Genomic DNA, 19,831 nt, shown 5'->3' with positions numbered 1-19,831 from the left:
GGTGAGCAGAGCTCCATAAAACAATTGGATCGTAAAATGATCATACGTGGTTCAGTGATATAAACACCCTCAAGAAGTGTAGCATTAGATTAAAGTGCCATGTGGGTATAAGTGATGCAGTGAATTTCAAAGTCATAAATGCAAAAGGCAAGAGGGGGTAGGGACAGGGAGAATTGTAAAGACAATGGAATAACTCCATAAAATTCAATTCAATCATGGTCCGTACAGCACTTGATTTATTGTGTTTAATAAAGTATCTTAAAGACCATGTTTCAATACACCATGGTATTTTATTTAGTTAAATTTGCTCTAGTACAAAAGATGGTATTTAACAAATATCTCTTACTAGCAAAGGATTAAATGAGTTCAGAGCTACCTCCCATAAAAAGAGAAAATGAACACAATGCAACTAAAACCAGGGCAACATATGAGTTGCACCTCTTGGGCATGGTATCCCCATGATAACAATGAGGATTATCTCTCTACCTGCTCTTAGAATATAGGAGAAAAAGGAGATCAGTGAAGTGAAGCATTGCATGACTTCTTGTAGCTGAAAAAGAGGAAGAAAATAGGGAAAACAATATTTGTCTGTTGCTGACTTACATAGATTGACACAATTTCAGAAAGTGTTCACATGTTATGGTGCTGAATAACAGGTAACTGCCTGGAGTGAAATCCTACCTCCCCTGAACTCTATGCAAAACTCCTATGGATTTAAATGGAGTCAGGACTAGATTGCTCTAGACAAGATTACAGAGAAAGACAAATTGATACCATGGCATTCACAGGGATCCTGTGCAACATGTATGTGGTAACTTCACAACCTAGCTCTCCTCTGTTAATTAGTGGATCATAATTTAGCTTCACTGTCTCCTTCTGATCCATCACTTGGATCAAATTTGCACATCCAAGTTTTCTAGCTGCCTGAAATCTCTATACTGCTTTATAAGGGAATCCCTAAAACAATGCCCTACTTCAAACTTTGATGAAGTTTGTACCCAAATATCATAGCTATGACTACAACTAGTTTGGAAACACTTTTTCCACCTCAGAAAACTTAGAGAAATTGCAACAATTTTCTGTTCTGCATTGAAACAAAACTTTTCAAAGTCTTTCACAAGAGAAACAGAGATGGGAGAGACAGCCAAGCAGCAAAGAGCCTAGTGGTCAGTTGCTCACATATAGCATGGCAGATCCAGGTTCAGGTTCTTAGTCTTGTTTTTCACGCCAAGAAATTGGATCTGGGTCTCCCATAGGCTAAGTTAGTGCCCTAGTCACCAAATACCCTTGCTACTCTGGGGCTGCCAAGAATCTCTCTCCCCCCACATCACTGGCCACAAATTGAATCCTAGGATTTTTTTCCCCAACACCAGTTTAATATAAAACAACAGGGAAAGATTTTGGTTTCAACAAATTGGAAATTTCCAAAGAATAAACATTGAATTGTAAGATTCCAGGTCACCTCAAGCTGTGCCTCATCTCTGTTTTTCACCCACTTGAACCCTGCACTCTTCACACTCTAAAATGGTTATCCATGCAAACAGGGGACTGATGATGCCTGGATCCAGAAGATATACAGGAAACATAAATAGGAGCAAGAGCCTCAAGACGAAGCAGAACAAGATTAGACTAGAGATTAGGAGGAGCTTCTGCTTACAAGGATGGTCAAGCAGTGGACCAAGCTACCTAGAGTTGTAGTGGGACCTCCATACTCAGAATTTTGCAAGAGCAAGTTAGACAGACCCTTTGCTGGCATGGTTTAGTCAGTGATGACCCTGCCTCGTGCAGAGAACTGGATTAGATAACCTCATGAGGTCCCTTCCAGCACTACCTTCCTATGAACATCCAATATGGTCACTGCAGTGTCTTGCTAAAAGACATCTAAATTAGAGGTGGTCCAAAATTTGCCAATAGACCATTTTTGTTGTAAAATACTGATCTGACAGAATGGGTAAATTCCATAGGAAGTCAGTCACCCAGGAAGAGGCCAAAATTATCTTTTCCTTCCATAAATAAATAAATAAATAAATATTATATATAATTGTACTATTTGCAGGTGGAAAAAAATGTCCAAGAAATCTAAATTTTCACAAAAAGTTATATTATTTTCCACCCAGCTCTTCTTAAACAGTTATAAGGGGCTAACTATGACAGGAAATGTGAGAGAGAGGTCTTTTCAGTCTATTTTTGGGACCATCTAAATGAAAGGTATATAATTCCATTAACGTATTAGAGGGATTCTTTGATATCATAGTGAAAAAAATCTACATCTTTCACAGAAGCGAGTTTGAGTATCAAGAACTGTGCTTGAAGTATTGTTGAGCACAAAAGGGTAGTGGCATTTTGTTTCATAATTGCTGCACTACCATTATCTAGCTACAGTCCTGAAGGGTGAATTCTATTGTATAAAGGCCGACTGCATATAATACAAGCTACTCCTTTCTTTTAGAACAAAGTAGCTTTATGTGCGGGTCGCCTCCCGACCCCATCCATGTCGTCATGTGCAAGCCGGGAGCGATATGCGGACCCGTCTTTGCGCACGCGGGCTGTGGCCAGCAGCCCGGGCACGCGGGGTCAGAGGAGACCGTGCAGCGGCAAGGCACGCACGGGCTAGAATTAGTCACAGACGTGTAGTGGTTGATTTAAAGATTGTTTACTTACACCAAAGATGATCGCGGTGCAGGCAGGAAAACTTGCTTGAGTTACAGTTGCAGATAGAAAAGATAAGAGGCGGACTAGAGTTCCTTCCCGTGAACACTCTTCTAGCCCATCCGGTTGGAGGCTCTAAACCGCGAGCCCGTCGTGCCAACCGAAGAAAGTACTCGTGCAAAAGAGCTCTGAATAAACTCACACGAAGTTTGCTAGGCTCCGTGGAACTTGCGCGCAGGGATTTGAAGCGAAGAGACTCACACGAAGTTTGCTAGGCTCCGTGGATCTTTTGTGCACAGGGAAGAGGGATACGTCTAGGAGACGTGACGGGGAGAGGCTAGAGGCTGATCAGACCCCTGTCGCCTGCTTAAGAAATGCATTGGGTCCGTAAGGATCCGCAGCGCTTAGAGATCTTCACAAGACGTGAAGTCTCCTCCTCCTGGTGTTCGTGGAGTCCTCCAACTTGGGCGGAAACCACTCAAGCTTTTTATACGGCTAGCAAGCCAATCACTAGCCGCCATGTGTGAATAATTTAGAACTGGCCAATGGTGAGCACAAATTTGAATACGAATGGCAGGAACTCTTTGCAATGAGCATTTCTGTGCTGCAACAAAGAAATGCACCCTGCAAAGAAAGCTACTGGTGGCGGGAATTCTTTTGCACCGGGGTTCTCTTCTGCAGCAGAAAACTCCACCGTGCAAAGAAGCTGCAATTTAGCGGGAACAATTTAGCAGTGCCGAAGCACTCACAAAACAAAAATCACATCCTTGGGTTGTGACACTTTAAAGGACAAGGACTGTGTGAAACACTTTGATAATATTCTATTCTCCAACAAAATCATATTTTTATACTTGGAATAATACAATAGCAGTGGCACAGTACTATTCACCATTAGATATGAAGCACCTAAAGATGGGATTAGTGACATTAATCCCATTTTTGAGACAGGGAAGCTGAGGCATAGATGGACAACCCTGCCACTTTCAGCAAATCATAATCATTTGACTGCCATTACAGCAGTACACTGCGAAGGTCATTTTCCATTGCCAGAAGCACTGTGCAAAAAATCAAAGTACAAAATCTACTGCTGTATGAGGAATGTAGCTCTATTGATAAATCCAGCAAGTGAAATGGAGACCTAAATACAAGCACCAGGCTAAGACAGTAGAATTTTGCCCATCTCTCTCTCTCTCTCTCAAGATGTTCTACCATCTTAAATTGAACCTGGTGGCCATCTGAGCAACAGGCTGCCTTCCAAAAGGTGTGCAACTTGGGTACAAATTAAACTAGTGAAACATGAACAAGACACTTGAACTTGCACAGGATCTAATTGCCAGGGCTGCTAAGAACACTGAATACCAGTCAAAGTTAATGATAGTTACAGATTCTCTATAGCTGAAAAAAAAATCAGATCTATTCATTCCTTCAATACATCCTACTGCAGGCTTGCTCCTACTTACGGTCTAGTTTTTAAGTTGGGTTTGAGTCTTTCATATGTTACAACACTTTCCCTCAGAAGCTTTCAAGATAAGTTTGCTCTCGGCTACATGTTACACATAGATTTCTGAGACATCAGATTATCATTAGGCTATGTACCCAGAGCTCCTGGTTATTAAAGTTAATGTTCTGCATTCAATATTGTACCACAGAGCAGCCCAAGTGTTAGCCAGCAGTGGTGCACTGGGGCCAAGCAAGGAGCTCATCATTAAGGAGGGGGAACCAGAAGTACAAGCTATGCCAGCAGTTGGCAAGCGCTGACTTAGAGAAGCAGCTCACTCAGGCTCTTCTCTCTCAGGAACTGAAGTTCTTTCATAAGTAAATTCATTCGCTAAATAATCCACACAGAGCATCTCAAAATGACTCAAACCATCACAAACATGCTGCCAAACTGCATCCCTGTGCTGACTACACAAAAAGTGTAGTAATCAGGAGCAGCATCCTGGTGTTATCTTGCTTACTGAGACAGACCCATATAACTCACCTGCTCCAAAGATGTTTGTAAATAACTGCTGTCCTCCACAGGCCATAAGATGCCTTGGGATCTCTCTCCTACCTTACAGTATATTCTTCTCTGCTTAGCTAAGCTTTTTTGGAGGTAAGCAATTGGCCTTCAAATTACTGCAAGCAAAAGGAAAAATCTATCAAGGTTTAATGATCATATTTCATTACCTTACTACTCAATGGAAAGGTTGTGTTCCAGTCCTTTTGCAACAGAAGCCAGCTCATCCCAGGAACTAAAGGAGGGAAATGCAAACTGAAGATCTGTAGCATTTTCAGGACATATACCATCAATTAAAGGCAAGCAATAAGAAAAAGGACTGTGACCAAGGCATGCAGGATGTCTAAGGAACTATAAAGCAAGCCAATAAAATTCAATGGGATTTCATCAAGAAAATACATCACATAAACAAGCAAACAAGCAATATTAAGGTTTTAAGCCTATAAGCCAAGTTTCTGTAGTTCTTCAAATGAAATCAACCCTTTCATTAGACAGAGGGATGCAATACTCCCATAGATGTGATTACCTAATCCCTCCTTTCTATGCAGCAATTCAAAGGAAAAGGCACTGAGACCGGCTGTGTACTCAGTCAGAGATTCTTTTGGAACCAAGAACCCCACCAAAGCCCGGTCTTATTCTATCATTTTAAGTACTTCAGGAATGAAAATGAGACTTAAGGCATTCAAATATTCTGAAAATGTGTTGCTTTTCTAGTGATTAGAGAAGGTGCCCATCTCTCTCCCCTAAGTCTTTGGCCATGTGTTGACTTTCTCTTGAGCTGCTTGAGTGGCCCTTAGGCCTATCCTCCCTTCCAGCTTGCCCCTCAGGTCTACTTTCCTTCTTCTCTTTGTATCCCAGTCCCCAACCCCAATGACACAGCTTTCTGCCACTCCCCTGTGCTGGGCCCAAATTCAGAACATCCAACAGCCTACATAGGTAAAACCAGGCAACCATTTTTCCTTCAACCCAAACCCACTCTTTTGGTGTCTCAGACTCTGACCCTTATTTCTGCCCCAAACATGTTAAAATTATGTTTACAAACAAACTAGGAAATACAACTGCCCCCAAATTCCCAGATGCCTAATGCAAAAACTCAATTTCATGACCCTATTTCCCACAAAACCCTTACCTGAAGTCCTTGTTTGTTGTCATGTCTAATCTCAGTTTTGCAACTGCATCTGCTTACGCATACCTGCTTCCTCCGATACAAAACCTCAAAGTAAATAGGCCTGCATGCTGCAGAGCTTGCACTTGTGGAAGTGCACTATTGCCCTTCTGAGATCAGAGCCTAAGAATATAAAGCTTTTCAGAGAAAGGCTCACACATCTTAATTGCTTGTCAAGCAATATGCAAACTTTTGATGCAATAGAAACAGTAATCATACACTTCATGATTGAGAGATGTGAGGGTGGGAGATAGAATGGGGGGCACATAGCACTCATGGCACATCTAAAATTTACATCTGTGTGCTTTTGGTAATAGTTGAAGGCTTTAGTCTTTGCCAGACAAATCTGCATGGGCAATAGATCCTCTAAAAACACCCTGTTTTGTTTAGTTTAATCTGTTTTGAGCAGATACAAAATTAGTAAGAGGTGAATGAATATTCCTTGTATAGGCAGCAACAGGTTGTGTGCACCTGAAGCTTTCCATAGTTTCAACACCATCTTTCCCCACAAAGAACATTTCCATTTCATTGTTGAGGGCAATGGGTCACAGACCCTGCAAGACATTTTCTTACTTATAGTAACACTGCCATCTTGTGGCACAAGTGTGGAACACAAGTTTCTCTTCCTCCATGAACTTGTCACAAAAGATAAAAAGTCCAAGGTTCATGTCAAACCTCTATTTTTCATTTGGAAACCAATCTTTGTGATACCGCTATTGATTTTTCTGAGTACAGATCAGACTTGCTATAATGAGGTTTTTTTGTAGCCTGAAGTATGAGCTACCCTTTTTGACTGTCTGGGATGAGTGGTGTTTTCAAATATTGTGTCAGTCACACTCAATGAACTGGAATAGCATTGATGTTTATCTGTTCTCGGTTAGGACTAAGAGGCTTTTCACAGGAGAATAGGCCTCAAGTGAGGAAAACATAGCTACAGTTAAGCATGACTGGTAGTCATTAACTTAAGAAACAGGACTTTAAAAAAGGAAACTACTTCCATGAACAGATATACTAGGCCTTTGTTTTTTCTTTCAGGCCATCCTGGATACTTCTTTGACAGATACTGCCCCTTCCTTTGGGAAAAAAATGTAGTATGAAATCTTCCCTCAGTGCATTGCAGCTAAGGGGGAAATCACTGCCTCCCCCATGGGCAGGAGGCTGGAAATTGTGACCTGGTGGGAAACTCCAGTATAGAGCTTCCCACAAAACAGACTGTTGGGAGTCCAAGCATTGTTCCTGCCAAGCTCTGACCTTCTCAAGTGTCCTGTGATTCCCAGGGGACAAAGTGTCCAGGGCCACAAGCCTCAATGCCAGATATGGTCTCCAGTGCTATCCACTTCCCTGAGTTTTCTGCACAGCTCCATTGGAGAAGAGGCTCTGTAAAGGAAAGTATCACCTTGGCTACTTTAGCTTCTCTGGAGAACCACTTTGGGGACAAAAGTAAGTGGTGGTGATGTGCAGGTACTTCAGCTTGCTGAGTCTTACTATAGCTGCCCCGGCATGATGCTTGAATGCAAGACCTAGTGGTCTTCAATGGAAAACTAGTTGGTGTATGGAGTCAAATGAGTCTCCGTGTCCATGCCAAGGGGCTCTGTGCCCATATCATGACTCTTGGTAGTAGGAGAGACTTCTCAATGCCCCAAGGATTTTTAAAGGTTTTTGTCATGAAGCAAATCTGTCATGAAGATGCCCTTCAGGGAAATATATAAAAGAAAAAGTGTGACATCTGATGTGACTTTGTCCATACAGTATAAAAGACTCAGAGCTGAGGTACATTGGCACTGAGACAGAAACTTGAAGTATGTTCATCCGATTGCTAATTTGGATTGAAAATGGATTTTGAGCTATTAAGCCAGAGCCTTTCCATGTACTACACTATTTCTCATTAGAAAAAGGAGACAGACAGACATCCTTTAGATCCATTAAGAAATAATGGTTTGAGCCTTTATAGCACCTGCATCCACTTTTAGTGAGGAAATGGAGGTGCAAGACCAGTTACATGACAGTGTCACAAATGGAGACAACCCAACACTGAAGACTTGGCTTCTACATTTAGTTTTACATTGCCTCATTACTTAAAATGAACAAGAGGTTTGATTTAGAGTTTTCCTCCTTTGATTGACATGCTCCAAATCTCAAGATGAACAGCCAAGACATTTAAATGCTCTAATAAGCTTTCAGGTATAAATTGCAATTTATACAATACCACCACCATTTATTTACATTGCAATAATTCAGTACCACCACATAGTGCCCGGGAGTTATTTCAAGTATCAATACAGTTATTCAGGGGTATAGGTTGAAGCTGTGTTGGTCTAAGAGCATAAGCACAAGAGGTTCTTTGGATAAATTTGCTATCTTTTATTAGACCAACTAAAATAGTTGGAAAAAATCTTCTTTGCAAACTTTTAGGTACAAACACCCTTCATCAGGCTGAGGAAGCATCTGCAGTCGGTCTGTGCCCTTCATGAATGGAACAGAAAAGAAGCCAGAGACCAGTATGCATGCGAGAGAGCCAGACCGTGAAGATGGAAAATGAGGCAGTCAATGGGTGAGACAGCTGGGGGCGGGGGAGAACCTAGACCTGATGATAGGAATATAGCTAGTACCATGGTTATTCTTAACTCAAGGCAGTGTCGGGCAATACTAACTTTGAGGTAAGAATTATTAGGGATTCCCTTTTAGCAATGCAGGGCCAGTGATATGCAGTTAGACAGTCCAAATTAAATGAAGTAAAGGGCATCAGTTAACACCTGCAAAGAAGCCAGCTCAATAAGGAGGTTAAAGAATGAACGTGACCCACAACCTTTTCAATGAATAAACACACAGTAGCGGTGAAAGACACTTCAGTAGGATGTTGTAAAGCTAGGCACACATGCACATATTGAGAAATACACACATACACCCAGAAAAAAAATAACAAAGTTTCTAATCAGCATGCTAATTTACTGGAAGCCGAAGAAACTTTTGTGAAGCAGTTGTCTTTTGAGATGATCGCCGAGTAGTACCGCTGAGTACCCCCAGCAGAAGTCTTCAAAGGCACCTGCAGCTACTGCATAGACTCATAAGGAAGGTGGTAAGCACAGACTTGCAGTAATCCGTCTTTGAAATGATAAAAGCAAGACAGCACCCTCTGTGCATCAGGCTTCATAAAAAAAAGTCAATTGTAAAAAAAAAAAAAAAAAAAAAGGTGGTGGTAGAGGGAGGTATGAAAAAAATAAAAACATGATATGAAAGTAAAAATAAACTTTGAAAACTATTAACACCTCTATCTCCTGATTGTTCTGAGAAGTGTGCTTCAAAATCCAGGAGTTCATTTTAATGGAAAAGAAAAGAAGGGGGGGAAAAAAAGAGGTATTGGCAGGGAGGGGAGGTATGGATAAATTTAAAATGTATACCATTTTGAAAGTTGGGGTAGGGTGGGGTTAGGGGACAGGAATTAATCCCACACAAACTGTTCTTCAGTTATATGCTTCCTCCTATCCCATAGCCACTGGAAGCTTTGCAGGGAAGTTCACTCCTGAATGAAACAACTGTTAAACACCAGTTTGTCTAGTCAATCCCATGGGAAGTGGAAACTAAATGCAACAGTTTCCTTGTGCATGAGGTGAGAGTCCCCCTCCCCCTTTCCCAGCCCACTCCCTCACATGCCAGATCAACCACATGTGGCATTCACTCCAGCCTCTCTGGGACACATACCGCATGTAACACCCGCTCCAGCTGATCCAGGACCTGCACTGCATGCAGCGCCAGTCAAGGACCCACGGTGCATGCAGCATGGGTCCCAGACCCATGTGAAAGGATGCTGTGCAGCACATAACTGTGCACAGCACACGTCCCAGATTAGCCAGGGTGAGTGCTGCATGCAACACTTATACCAGACCATGCAGAACAGGAGCCTCATGCAGCACACATCCCCCACCCTGCCTGTGGGGCAGGGCAGACCTGCAAAGGGAACATGTTGTAGAGCATCTTTACTCTTTTCTTCAGAGGATACTTTTTCTTGCTTGGCACAAAATATATTTTTGGTGAACAAACTACTTGAAGAATTTTGAAAGTATTTGGAGAATTTCACCCAGGTTTAGTAATAGGGTAAAAGTAACAGAAATGTGGTCAGAACATCAGCAAAGCCTTTTCAGCTGTGAGATTTTAAGATGTGGCATAATCTCTCATGATAGAGACTGAAAGCACCCCTCCCAGCCTGGTATATTTTAAAAAGCTAGATGGGGCCTGAGGCTGGAACCTGCAATTCAGGGAATAATTTTGCCCTGGCAGAGAAATGAATGGGATGATGCATTAGGCCTTTCCCCATCTCTATCTTCTACTACAGGTTTTGCCCTGCTAAGGTGAGTGAATTTCATACACTGCTAACAAAGTGCATTTTAGAATAAAAGCATCAGCAGAGAGATGAGAGGAAATTCAAGCTGAACCATTAACAAGCAACATCAGAGTGAATAGGAAATAGGCAGCTTGAGCAGAGACATTGTTTGTCCCAGTGCAGCTTTATAGATCTCCTATACTCCGACATTAGTGTGCACCTCAACTCAGCACAAAACCTGACTGATCTCTTGCTGTTTTAGAGCTCTGTGAACACCACTGTTTATTGCTCCCACTACAAGAGCAATCACATTAGAGAAGAACATGGACATCCTTAATAGGATTTGCTGTTTGTCACTGCGGCATGCTCCTTTCAACCTGCCTCGTATAACAACGCTATATAATCAGGCTGCATCTGCCATAGAGCTTTTCATTCAAAGCTCTCACAACTGGCGATATACTTTTAAACTACGTCACTCTTGGAAGGACAAGAAAATGAGTTTGCCTTCTCCCTCTAAGCCTGCCATGTCCCAGCGCAGAAGACACTTTCAGAAACTGAAAGATTATTTTCAGGACAGAGATACATTAATTAAGCATTTCTAGGTGGGCTAGTTTATAGCTGCAGAACAATGGAGAATGCACAGGCCTGAGTTGTAATCCAGATTTGCCAGTGAGGCACTGCTCAACCTGTAGCATTCCTGAGGTGCTGAGACCCATGCGCATAACATAAAATAAAACAAAAGCAGCAAGTAGACAACCTCCCACCCCACAGGGAAAGCTGCATATCTGAGCTGTACACTCCACACCAATAACAGAAAGGATGATGAAGGAAAACAAGCATATGAAACACACACAGGCCAATCACGTGTACATTATTTTTGCTACTGACTTAAATTTCTTCATGGATTTTAGCCCTACTTCAGGTATACAGTGGTGAATGACTTGTGCTTTCATGTGATAGCTGCAAGGTTATTTTGCTCCTCTTAAAGAATTTGATGTTTGGACCCTACATCCATTGATGATCTCTTGCTTATCTGCAAGCAAGAGATAAACCAGCATCTCTCAAGCCAGTAAGCTGTTCGAGGTAAAGACTTGTTTTAGTCCTGTTTGCACAGCACTTAGCACAGCTAGGCACATGACTAGCACTTGAAGGCATTAAATGCTATACATTTGTTGTATAGGATTATTCTTGGCCTTCTTTTAAAAAGATTGATTCTACAGAATAGGACCTTTGTCAGGACACTTAAACATACTTATTATGAAGCCCAATGAGAAATGGAAGGAGTATGCTGGGGTGGGAGGGGAAGGAAGGAAAGCAGGACAATGGAAGTTTTCAGACTGCACATACAGATTGCCTCCAGAATGAACCTATAACACTGACTGTCGGGATACTAGCTAAGCATCGGTCATATTCTACTTCTGGTAAGTCCAGGAATTTAAAATTGCCATTTTGTCTCAGTGTGGACACAATCTATTCTACAAAGAACTTTAGTGTTTGTGCCCCAATCATTATCACACTCTGTCGAACTGTGACTCTTCAGCAGCAGTCAGTTACTTTCCCGGGCTGCCACAGAGAAGAGCACTTTCAGTGGGAGCATTCCCCATGCCACCATGGGGAAAAGCAGAGGAATCAGCTGGGCCTAGCATTCCCTTCCCTCCCCACTCCCAACTCAAGCTTGGTCACTCCAACCTGCAAGCTAAAATGGTTGCTAACCACTGATCTTGATAGTTAAACATCTGAATATAATGGTAGCATGAAAACATTTAAGATGAGACACCAGCATTCTAGGCAGACCCAGACCAGGAGTCCGCAGTCTTTCACTAACAGCAGCCAAATGGTACAGTTCACTCCTAGGGTGGGCCAGAGGCAGCAGTTAAGATGTTTTACCACCAGGTGGCACATTCTCACCATGTAAAACTAACTAGTGAGCTATAATGACAGAACATACTTCACAGGGCAGTTAAAAATCTCTTCATGTGCCAGATATTGCCCATGAGCTGTAGGCTACTGACCTGCCTTAGACCACTTGAAAATCCCAACTGTGATACAGGCTACCCAGAAAGGTTGTGGAGTGTCCATCCTTAGAGGATTTCAAAAACTGGGGAGATAGAGACTTGGCTGGGATGACCTAGCAGGGGGTTTGAGTAGATGACCTCCTGAGGTCCCTTCCAACCCTAATTTTCCATGATTCTGATGCATAGTGAGTGCACCCACCCCAGTTCATACAGGTCCTGTAGTCCATCAACCCAGAGCCTGTCACTGGGAATGGTACACTAACCGATTTTCAATCCAGAGTTTATATTAATGAAGATGTGTGTTATGACAATGTTCAGCTGCACCTCCAATAGTAACTTTGTCAAGAAAGCCGAGAATATCCAGCCATCTTAAATGCGCTTTATTTGGAATATAATGCAAACTACTGACTCGATATCCTGGAAAAAGGGTTGTCAAGCCTTTCAGGGAATTGTTCTTCTTCTTTAAAAGCTATAGTTTGATATTTTTACCCTCCCTTGAATCAAAATGTGAAAGCTGTGAGTAAATCATAGTTAACCCTATGAAATCCAAGGACTTTTAATATTGATTGGCAAGGAGCTAGAAAGACATCAACACACTACTTAAGCGTATCCTTGCTGTCATTGAGTAATGGCACTTTGCTTATAGAATACCACATCAATAATACAAGCACTAACCCGTAAGTATCTTCTGGAGATATTTGTTAATGAGGACTGTTAAGTCATTAGAAAAAAGGTGTCAGAAGCAGAATATTCCAGGCCAGTTAACTTGATGACAAGCATCTTTATTGGGAATCACATATAAAATATTATCAACCTTCTCACTGAAGGATACCAAAACCTACTTACAGACTCACTCTGCACAGATAAAGATTTTTAAAGTGCTTTATTTGCTCGTTTGGAATGATTAGTATTCATAATCAAACACATAAATCTGCCCCTCACTGCAACATTTGACAGCTTATCTGCTATTGCCAAGTGTATTGCAGTCCACTGAAGGGAAAAGATGTGCAAGATGAGTATGCAACATTAATTCACTAAAACAGTTTTCATGAAAATCGAACATTTGAATTCCCTAATTTTTCATTTTATAAATAAACACTATAAAAAACAATATTCCCAGTTATAATGCATGATACATTTAGCACACAACAAAAAGACAGTACAACTGGTCATAAACTAGTGCAAAAAAAAAAAAAAAAAAGGGGGGGGGGGGGGGACTCCAAAATTAATCTACTTTCTTTGGAACAGTTACATTATTGATGGTCCCTCATCTTCACAAACTAAGCCTTTAGCCAGAGATACGAAGAAATCTGTCACAAATCTCCTGTCAGGAAAAAGACTTCTAGTTCCCTTTTAAATTTGGGTTGAACATTTTTCAATTTAAGTTTTTAAAAATACATTTAGGCATAAGCGATCCAATTTTTCAGAGCTGAAAAATTTGAGCTCCCATTTAAGTCTGTCTGGAATAGGACAGTTATTATTTACATCTTAGTTTCAACTTAATATTTTTCACCCATTTAAAATAAGGAGTGCGATTACAACTAGAGACACTGTTTTACCTTTTTTTAAGGTTAATGTCCTAGCTTATTGTTTAAAAGTTACTTGAATGTATAAGACTCTTTATAAGCAATGCTTTACATACACCTAGCAACCAGAAGTGTCAGTATAACCACTCTAGCTCTAGTGTAATGAATCATGAGATCTTTCTCCAAAAGCAGTTGCCAAAATACTTGCCACCTTCAAACTGTAAAATATGAACCTGAAAAGTGGCCCGCTTTAAATGACCACTCAGGGACTGAACAATCAACTGTTTAGTAGAACGCATCTTTTAGCAAAGAGTAGATCAGAAATGCACTCTGTGTTTAGGTCTGCCTCTCAAGACAAGAGACGGCCCTAGTGAAAGTGAGCTTGCACAGGTTTCAGCACCTTAACAACTCAGGAGTTTGTCTGGTTAGAACAGAAGTGAAATATGAAATGTCAGTCCTTCATAGCATAACAAGACAAATGTCCATTTCCCCATGGTATTAAGATGACAAAGAGGTATGCCTGGGATGGTTTAGGAACTGTGTAGGGTTTGGACTAGATGACACCTGAAGTCCCTTCCAATCAACTGACTGCAGTAGAACAACAAATAGAAATAAAATGCCAGAAACAACACAGCCTGGAGTAGCAAAATATGAGCATCTCACTCTATACTTCAGGATCTGGTCTACTCTGAAAAGGATAAACTCCACAGCTGATGTAGTAACTTGGAAAGTAGAAATATTAAAGCATAATTAAGGTCTGTTCCCTCAAGAATAACTTCCTTCAAATCCCTCATGGAACTTAAGTTTACTTGTTATTGTGCCAATACAACTGCTAAATATGCAAATAAGCATTGTTCCATTGTTTCCTTGTCCCTGGTCTGTTTTCATCCATCTGCCATCTCAGACCTGATTTTGTAAGCTTTCCAGCCCAGAAGCTCACTTTGTTCTAAGCTTGCAGTGCCTAGTACAATGGAGTCCTGATGCATGACTGAGGCTCATGGGCACAATGCTAATACAAAAACACCAGCAATGTATGCAAGTAAAACAAAGTAAAAATTAAGTCCAGTCTTTAGAGCCCCACGTTATATGTGAAAGATGCTTGAAAACCCTTTTAGGAACACAGGCAGCTGTTTCAGGTGACCTACTTCAGAGTCCTATTCTAAGATGAAAAGGGAAAAAAAAAAAAAAAAAAAAAAGGTGTTACATTTATCAATATCCAGAGCCATATCATCTCCCTCTGGAATGAGACCTCTTCATTTCACACTGCTTTGGCAGTATGATAGGGGGAGTTTTCCCTATCACCCAGTAGACCAACATTTTCCAAAGTCAAATACTTGAGAGAATTCCTCATCTGTATTTATGTATGAGCTCTTCCCTATATTATCTGGGCACCTGGCACACATCAAGAAATCTGCTTTTCCAGGTGGGTGTAAGGGAAAAGTAACTAATTTAAGAAGCAAAACAAAGATTCAAAGGAAAGGTTCCAGCCATCTACAGTAGACTGACAGTTCTACTAATGAAAATGTAGCGAGTTGAAAGTTAGTGGAAGAGGTAGTTTAAAAATAAGGCACTTCCTAAAGGGCCTGTTCAGTGTTTTTCATTCTGCTAAAGGTGATGTCTTTAGACTTTTTTTCACTTCTAGCCTTTATTGTCTCATCTACAGCTGTGAAAATTACTTCTAATGCACTTGAGTCATGTCTTCCTCAGCCTCAGACTACCTTTGGAGGACACATACAAGTGTCTTTATATTATAATACAACCAAGAACTTTGTTGAAAGGGAAAATGGAAACAACCCTGTCGTTTGACAAAGATGCATTGTATTCTATTATTCTAGTATTTGATTCTCATCTGGAGGGTGAAGGGAGTTGGTGCCATAACCATATCAATATTTTAAAACTGAAGCTCTAAAAAGACTTCTATGTACTGCATTTTAACTTGTTAAAATAGCTTGAGTAAGCTGGGAAATTCAGATATCAACATTCAAAAAGATTTGCACCCATGATCGGATCTCATCTCTATCTTAAACCAAAATTTACTATTGGATAGTCCAAGCCAAAAATCAGAGAACCTTTGTGATTAATTTACTGACATGCTTACTCCTACGCAGGCATATTTCTAGAAAACAGGACAAAATTCAGATTCCCTGCCAAAAGATAAACCTCAAAACAGCATTTTAAATGATAATTTAAAAAATTGCCTTCAATCTGAATTGGCTCCAAAAAGTAGTAATAGGAGAACAAGCTTCTAAGTGGACCAGAAACATCAACTAGCTTCAACGTGGAAGTTATCAAACTGCGCAAACTCAAAGGAACGTGTGCCAATAGCTGCCCATCCGTTACTTGGTTTAAATGCAGGGACATTCTCCCAGAGAGGATAGCCATTCAGCCACCCTGAAGCAGAAGACCCCTGTTAAAAAAAAAAAAAAAAAAGTAGTGAGAGCAGGTTAAAGAAGTTAGGTTTTGCAAGTCAATTTAAATACACAAGCCCATATATCACTTTAGAAGAGACATTAGGGGAGTCGGACCGTTTTTCCAAAGCACTCTGGAAGTGTGAAGCATCATGTATTCCACTGCAAGCAACTTGAAATGCTTCACCATATGCTTCCATGTTTATCTGCTTAGTTGGCTCCAAATCACATGTTCACGTCTTGCATACTGCTCCTAATTTGCAGCCTTATCCTTGGATTTTAGACTGAATGTACATGTCCACACCTACCATTCAGCCCTCCTGGAAGTGCCAATTAGCCTACCCATAGTATCAGGCAAACATTGTGATCCTAGTTTGGCAGCTAGCAGAACCATCATGGCCTACTGGATCATTCCAATGCTTGACAGACTAAGTTAGAGGTGTATCTTTGCTCCAAGTTAACCTGAAACATCCTCTAAAGTCATTAGAAGAGTGCACTGTGCTGGGCAAAAGCCTGCCGGCCAGCCTCCCATAAGCAAGCCTTTGCCTTCAGTGAAAATCCATAGACAGAACCAACTGCAAACAATTCCCACTGGCGACACAGAGGAATAAAACCCACCTTACTTCACCAGTATTATGTTGGCTCTACAGATTGAAGTAGAAAAAACAACAAGAGTGGATACCATTTTAATTCAAACTTCATGAGCTTTGGAATAGGATGGTGCCATTAATACCAAGTTCTCTGTCATGTAAAAATCAGTATTATATGATACCATTTTCCCACTAGACAATGGTAAGAAAATTCACACCAAGTACCTCAAGAATTGACATTCATATTTGCTAACCAAGAGGGCTAATACAACCATGGGTAAGACCTGCCTGTGGTTTTGTAACAACACTTTGTATGAGATTTAAGTGTAGATTAGCAAAAACTGAACTCAAAAAAATCACTCCCTTACCCACAGGATCATCCCTTTCTCTCTAACTCTAAAGACTGAAGATAAGCTACGATTTGGACACCCACAAAGTGAAACATGTCTACTCCATTACGAGTAAACCATGCTGACATATGGACAACTATAACAAGTTTAAGGAGGACTGGCTTCATTTCCAGCATTGCTTACCTAAAGGGATTCCTTCCCAGAGATAGGCCAGGTATAATGACAAAAGTCTGAGGACAAAAATCCTGCTGCTACAGGTTACAGAGAAAAGCTGATAGCAATTAACTGGGAAGATGAATCAAAACCACACAACTGACTGCATCAGTCTAAAGAAATGCTGATGATTCAGCAAGATAAGGAGAAGTGCCACCAAACCATTAGTTTGTTATTAAAAAATGAGTAGTGGATTCTAGTCAAACTGATTTCCTTCTATGCTTGGCTGAATGACCCCTTTATTCAGGAACAGTGCATCCCATTCAGTAATATCTACTGAGTGCTTCAAAATGGCTAACTTCCCACAATGAAGGATAATTTAGAAACAGTTATGGGTGGAGAGGCAGGTACCCTGCTTCATGCTACAAGTAGACATAACAGGGGAGCAGAAAGGCTCCCTTCAGCTGCCTATAGCATCAATGAGACCAGTATTTGAATACCAAATCCAGAGATGAAACTGGATGCTTAAGCACTTGGTACAGTGCAGCACATGGGGTGGCATCAGCGACTGTGCTAATGGCAGTAGTGACAGCCAGAGCAGCTGTTGCTATTTTTGTACCTCCAACACCAGGGTTGGTGCGTGGGACCAGTGCCCTGGTCTCCCCTATCCTTTGTTATGCTACTAACTGAATCTGGTTTTCGTGTCTATATTTAAAAAAGTAACTGAAAATCTGGAAGGGATGCAAAGGCCATGCAGGCTGTAACAATACCTCAAACTCTGGAGAAAATACTTTGCCATGAGGGATTTAAGAGGTCAAGCTTTAGCAGACCCAAAAGGAGTGACTTGGTCACATTATTTAAGTACATTCACAGGGAAATTTATCAGATGCTAAAGAGTTCTTCAGCCTAGCAGGAAAAATAAAGAACCTAAAGGCTGGAAGCTAAAGCTTAGAGTAATTTCTAGAGTAGAATTTAAAAAGGTAAAAGGGCTTTAACCACTGGATTAAGCTACCCAGGAAAATGGTGGGTTGTCCATCTTTTGGAGCCTTCAGTTCAAGGCCGAATATCTGCTTTCCTGAAAAGTATTTTAGAGCCCAAACGCATGGCATTTTAGCTAGGGTGATCTTTATACTGGAATAAAGAAGGAGCAGATAAGATGTGAATGCACATGCTGATGTAATTTCACCCAGTCTTATGTAGTATTACTCCTGACAGAATCAAGGAGTTCCATGGGAACTCAGGGATTTTTCAGCGATTTTTTTTTTTTTTTTATTGAATAAAGTGCATAGTTGGGAGAGATGACAGCAAACTTTCAGGAACAGAGTGCTCTACTTCAGGTCTCCCAATTATACAGTTGGTCCAATAAAAAGATATTGCCTTAAAAAAGTGCTTCCTACATATTCTTGCACTACTGTGGCTACACCACCACTTCAATCCTATTACCCAAGTTACATGTAGCATAATGGTCGAGTTTAATGCATGCTTCAGGGTAAATTTTTATTTAATGCAGAAAAAGGCTATTATTCATACCACCAGTGCCAAGATGCTGTAACAAGCTATCACAATGAAATACACAATTTGTCTGTTCATTTCAGTCCTGGTATATTTTAGTGGCATACAAAAAGATGAAAATTGTACTGGAGTAAGTGTGTTCATATCCTTAGTCAACTCAGAACAACTGGGAGAAATGTAAAGGCCTGTGATACAGGTGATGGCAGATCAGTTGATGATATGGAAAATACAGAATTACTCCAACACCCAGGAATGTCATGCAATACAGTCTAGAGAAGAGTGCTCCCTTCAGGGAGTTAGACTGCATAGTTCAAACCCAATATACAACAACTCCCTTGTCTGGTACTGGCCATACCACTCTGACTCAGCACAGCCACCTACAAAACTAGTTCAACATCTCCTTCACTAGGGTAATTGTGGGGACTCATGGTTTGTACATGTAAAATACTAGTATTGTCATGTGTGTTTTGATTGCCGTTACTGAACCGCCAGTCTGATTGATGCAAATAGAGTTGTAAGCCACTCCTTCATCCTTACCTTGAGAGCCAGAGTGAGTGTGTGCCAAGTTCTGTCGCGGACACCAGCGAGCCCCTTCATCAGAACTACTTTTCTAGCTGCAATAAATGTACAGTGTTACAGTAGCTGGGATGAAAATGCATAGGTACATTGTACAAAAGGCTTGAGTTTACTGCCTGGTTGGGAGTTTAATATGTGTTTTTGAGAGATGTTGAGAATCTGCAATTTCTATTGGGCTTCAACTGGAGCAATGAGGTATGAAAAAAAAAAAAAGAAACAAGGCCTTAATAGATTACCATAAGTTTATAACACCCAAACAATCATGCTTGGCTAGCCTAACCTGGGAAGGTTTCACTTGTCTCAAGGGACACAACCTGAGATTAGAATACATCAATATTACCAATCAAAGTAGGTTGGCAGTAGAAGTTGCTATCAATTCCACTGCTGTCAAAATGTAAGTGTCTACTTACTACTCATATGCTAAAAAAGGAAGAGAGTGTTCAAATAAAGTTCTTTAAAAACGTCAGTTTGATATTTATCTAGATCACAAAGATATGCTTCTCGATGGGTTTACATGCAAGTACTTGGACAGGAGTCTCAGGAGACAACCAAGTGCTCAAAGGGTAAATG

General features: G+C 40.9%; 1 protein-coding gene across 1 annotated transcript in view; it reads right to left on the bottom strand.

Moving 5' to 3' along the window:
* Positions 1–12,912: 12,912 nt before the first annotated feature.
* GALC (galactosylceramidase) overlaps positions 12,913–19,831 on the bottom strand; it is a 56,124-nt gene continuing 49,205 nt past the window's right edge. Inside the window, exons 16-17 of the mRNA XM_006034347.3 lie at positions 19,223–19,299; positions 12,913–16,079 (exon numbers count right to left, since the gene is read on the bottom strand). Of these exons, the coding sequence (XP_006034409.1) occupies positions 15,936–16,079; positions 19,223–19,299 (221 nt within the window). The 3' untranslated portion in view covers positions 12,913–15,935. The remainder of the gene's footprint in view (positions 16,080–19,222; positions 19,300–19,831) is intronic.

Source organism: Alligator sinensis, unplaced genomic scaffold, assembly GCF_000455745.1.
Source record: "Alligator sinensis unplaced genomic scaffold, ASM45574v1 scaffold68_1, whole genome shotgun sequence".
Taxonomy (NCBI): Eukaryota; Metazoa; Chordata; order Crocodylia; family Alligatoridae; genus Alligator; species Alligator sinensis.
The sequence above is the reverse complement of the archived record's forward strand: the minus strand, read 5'-3'. Positions and strand labels throughout refer to the sequence as shown.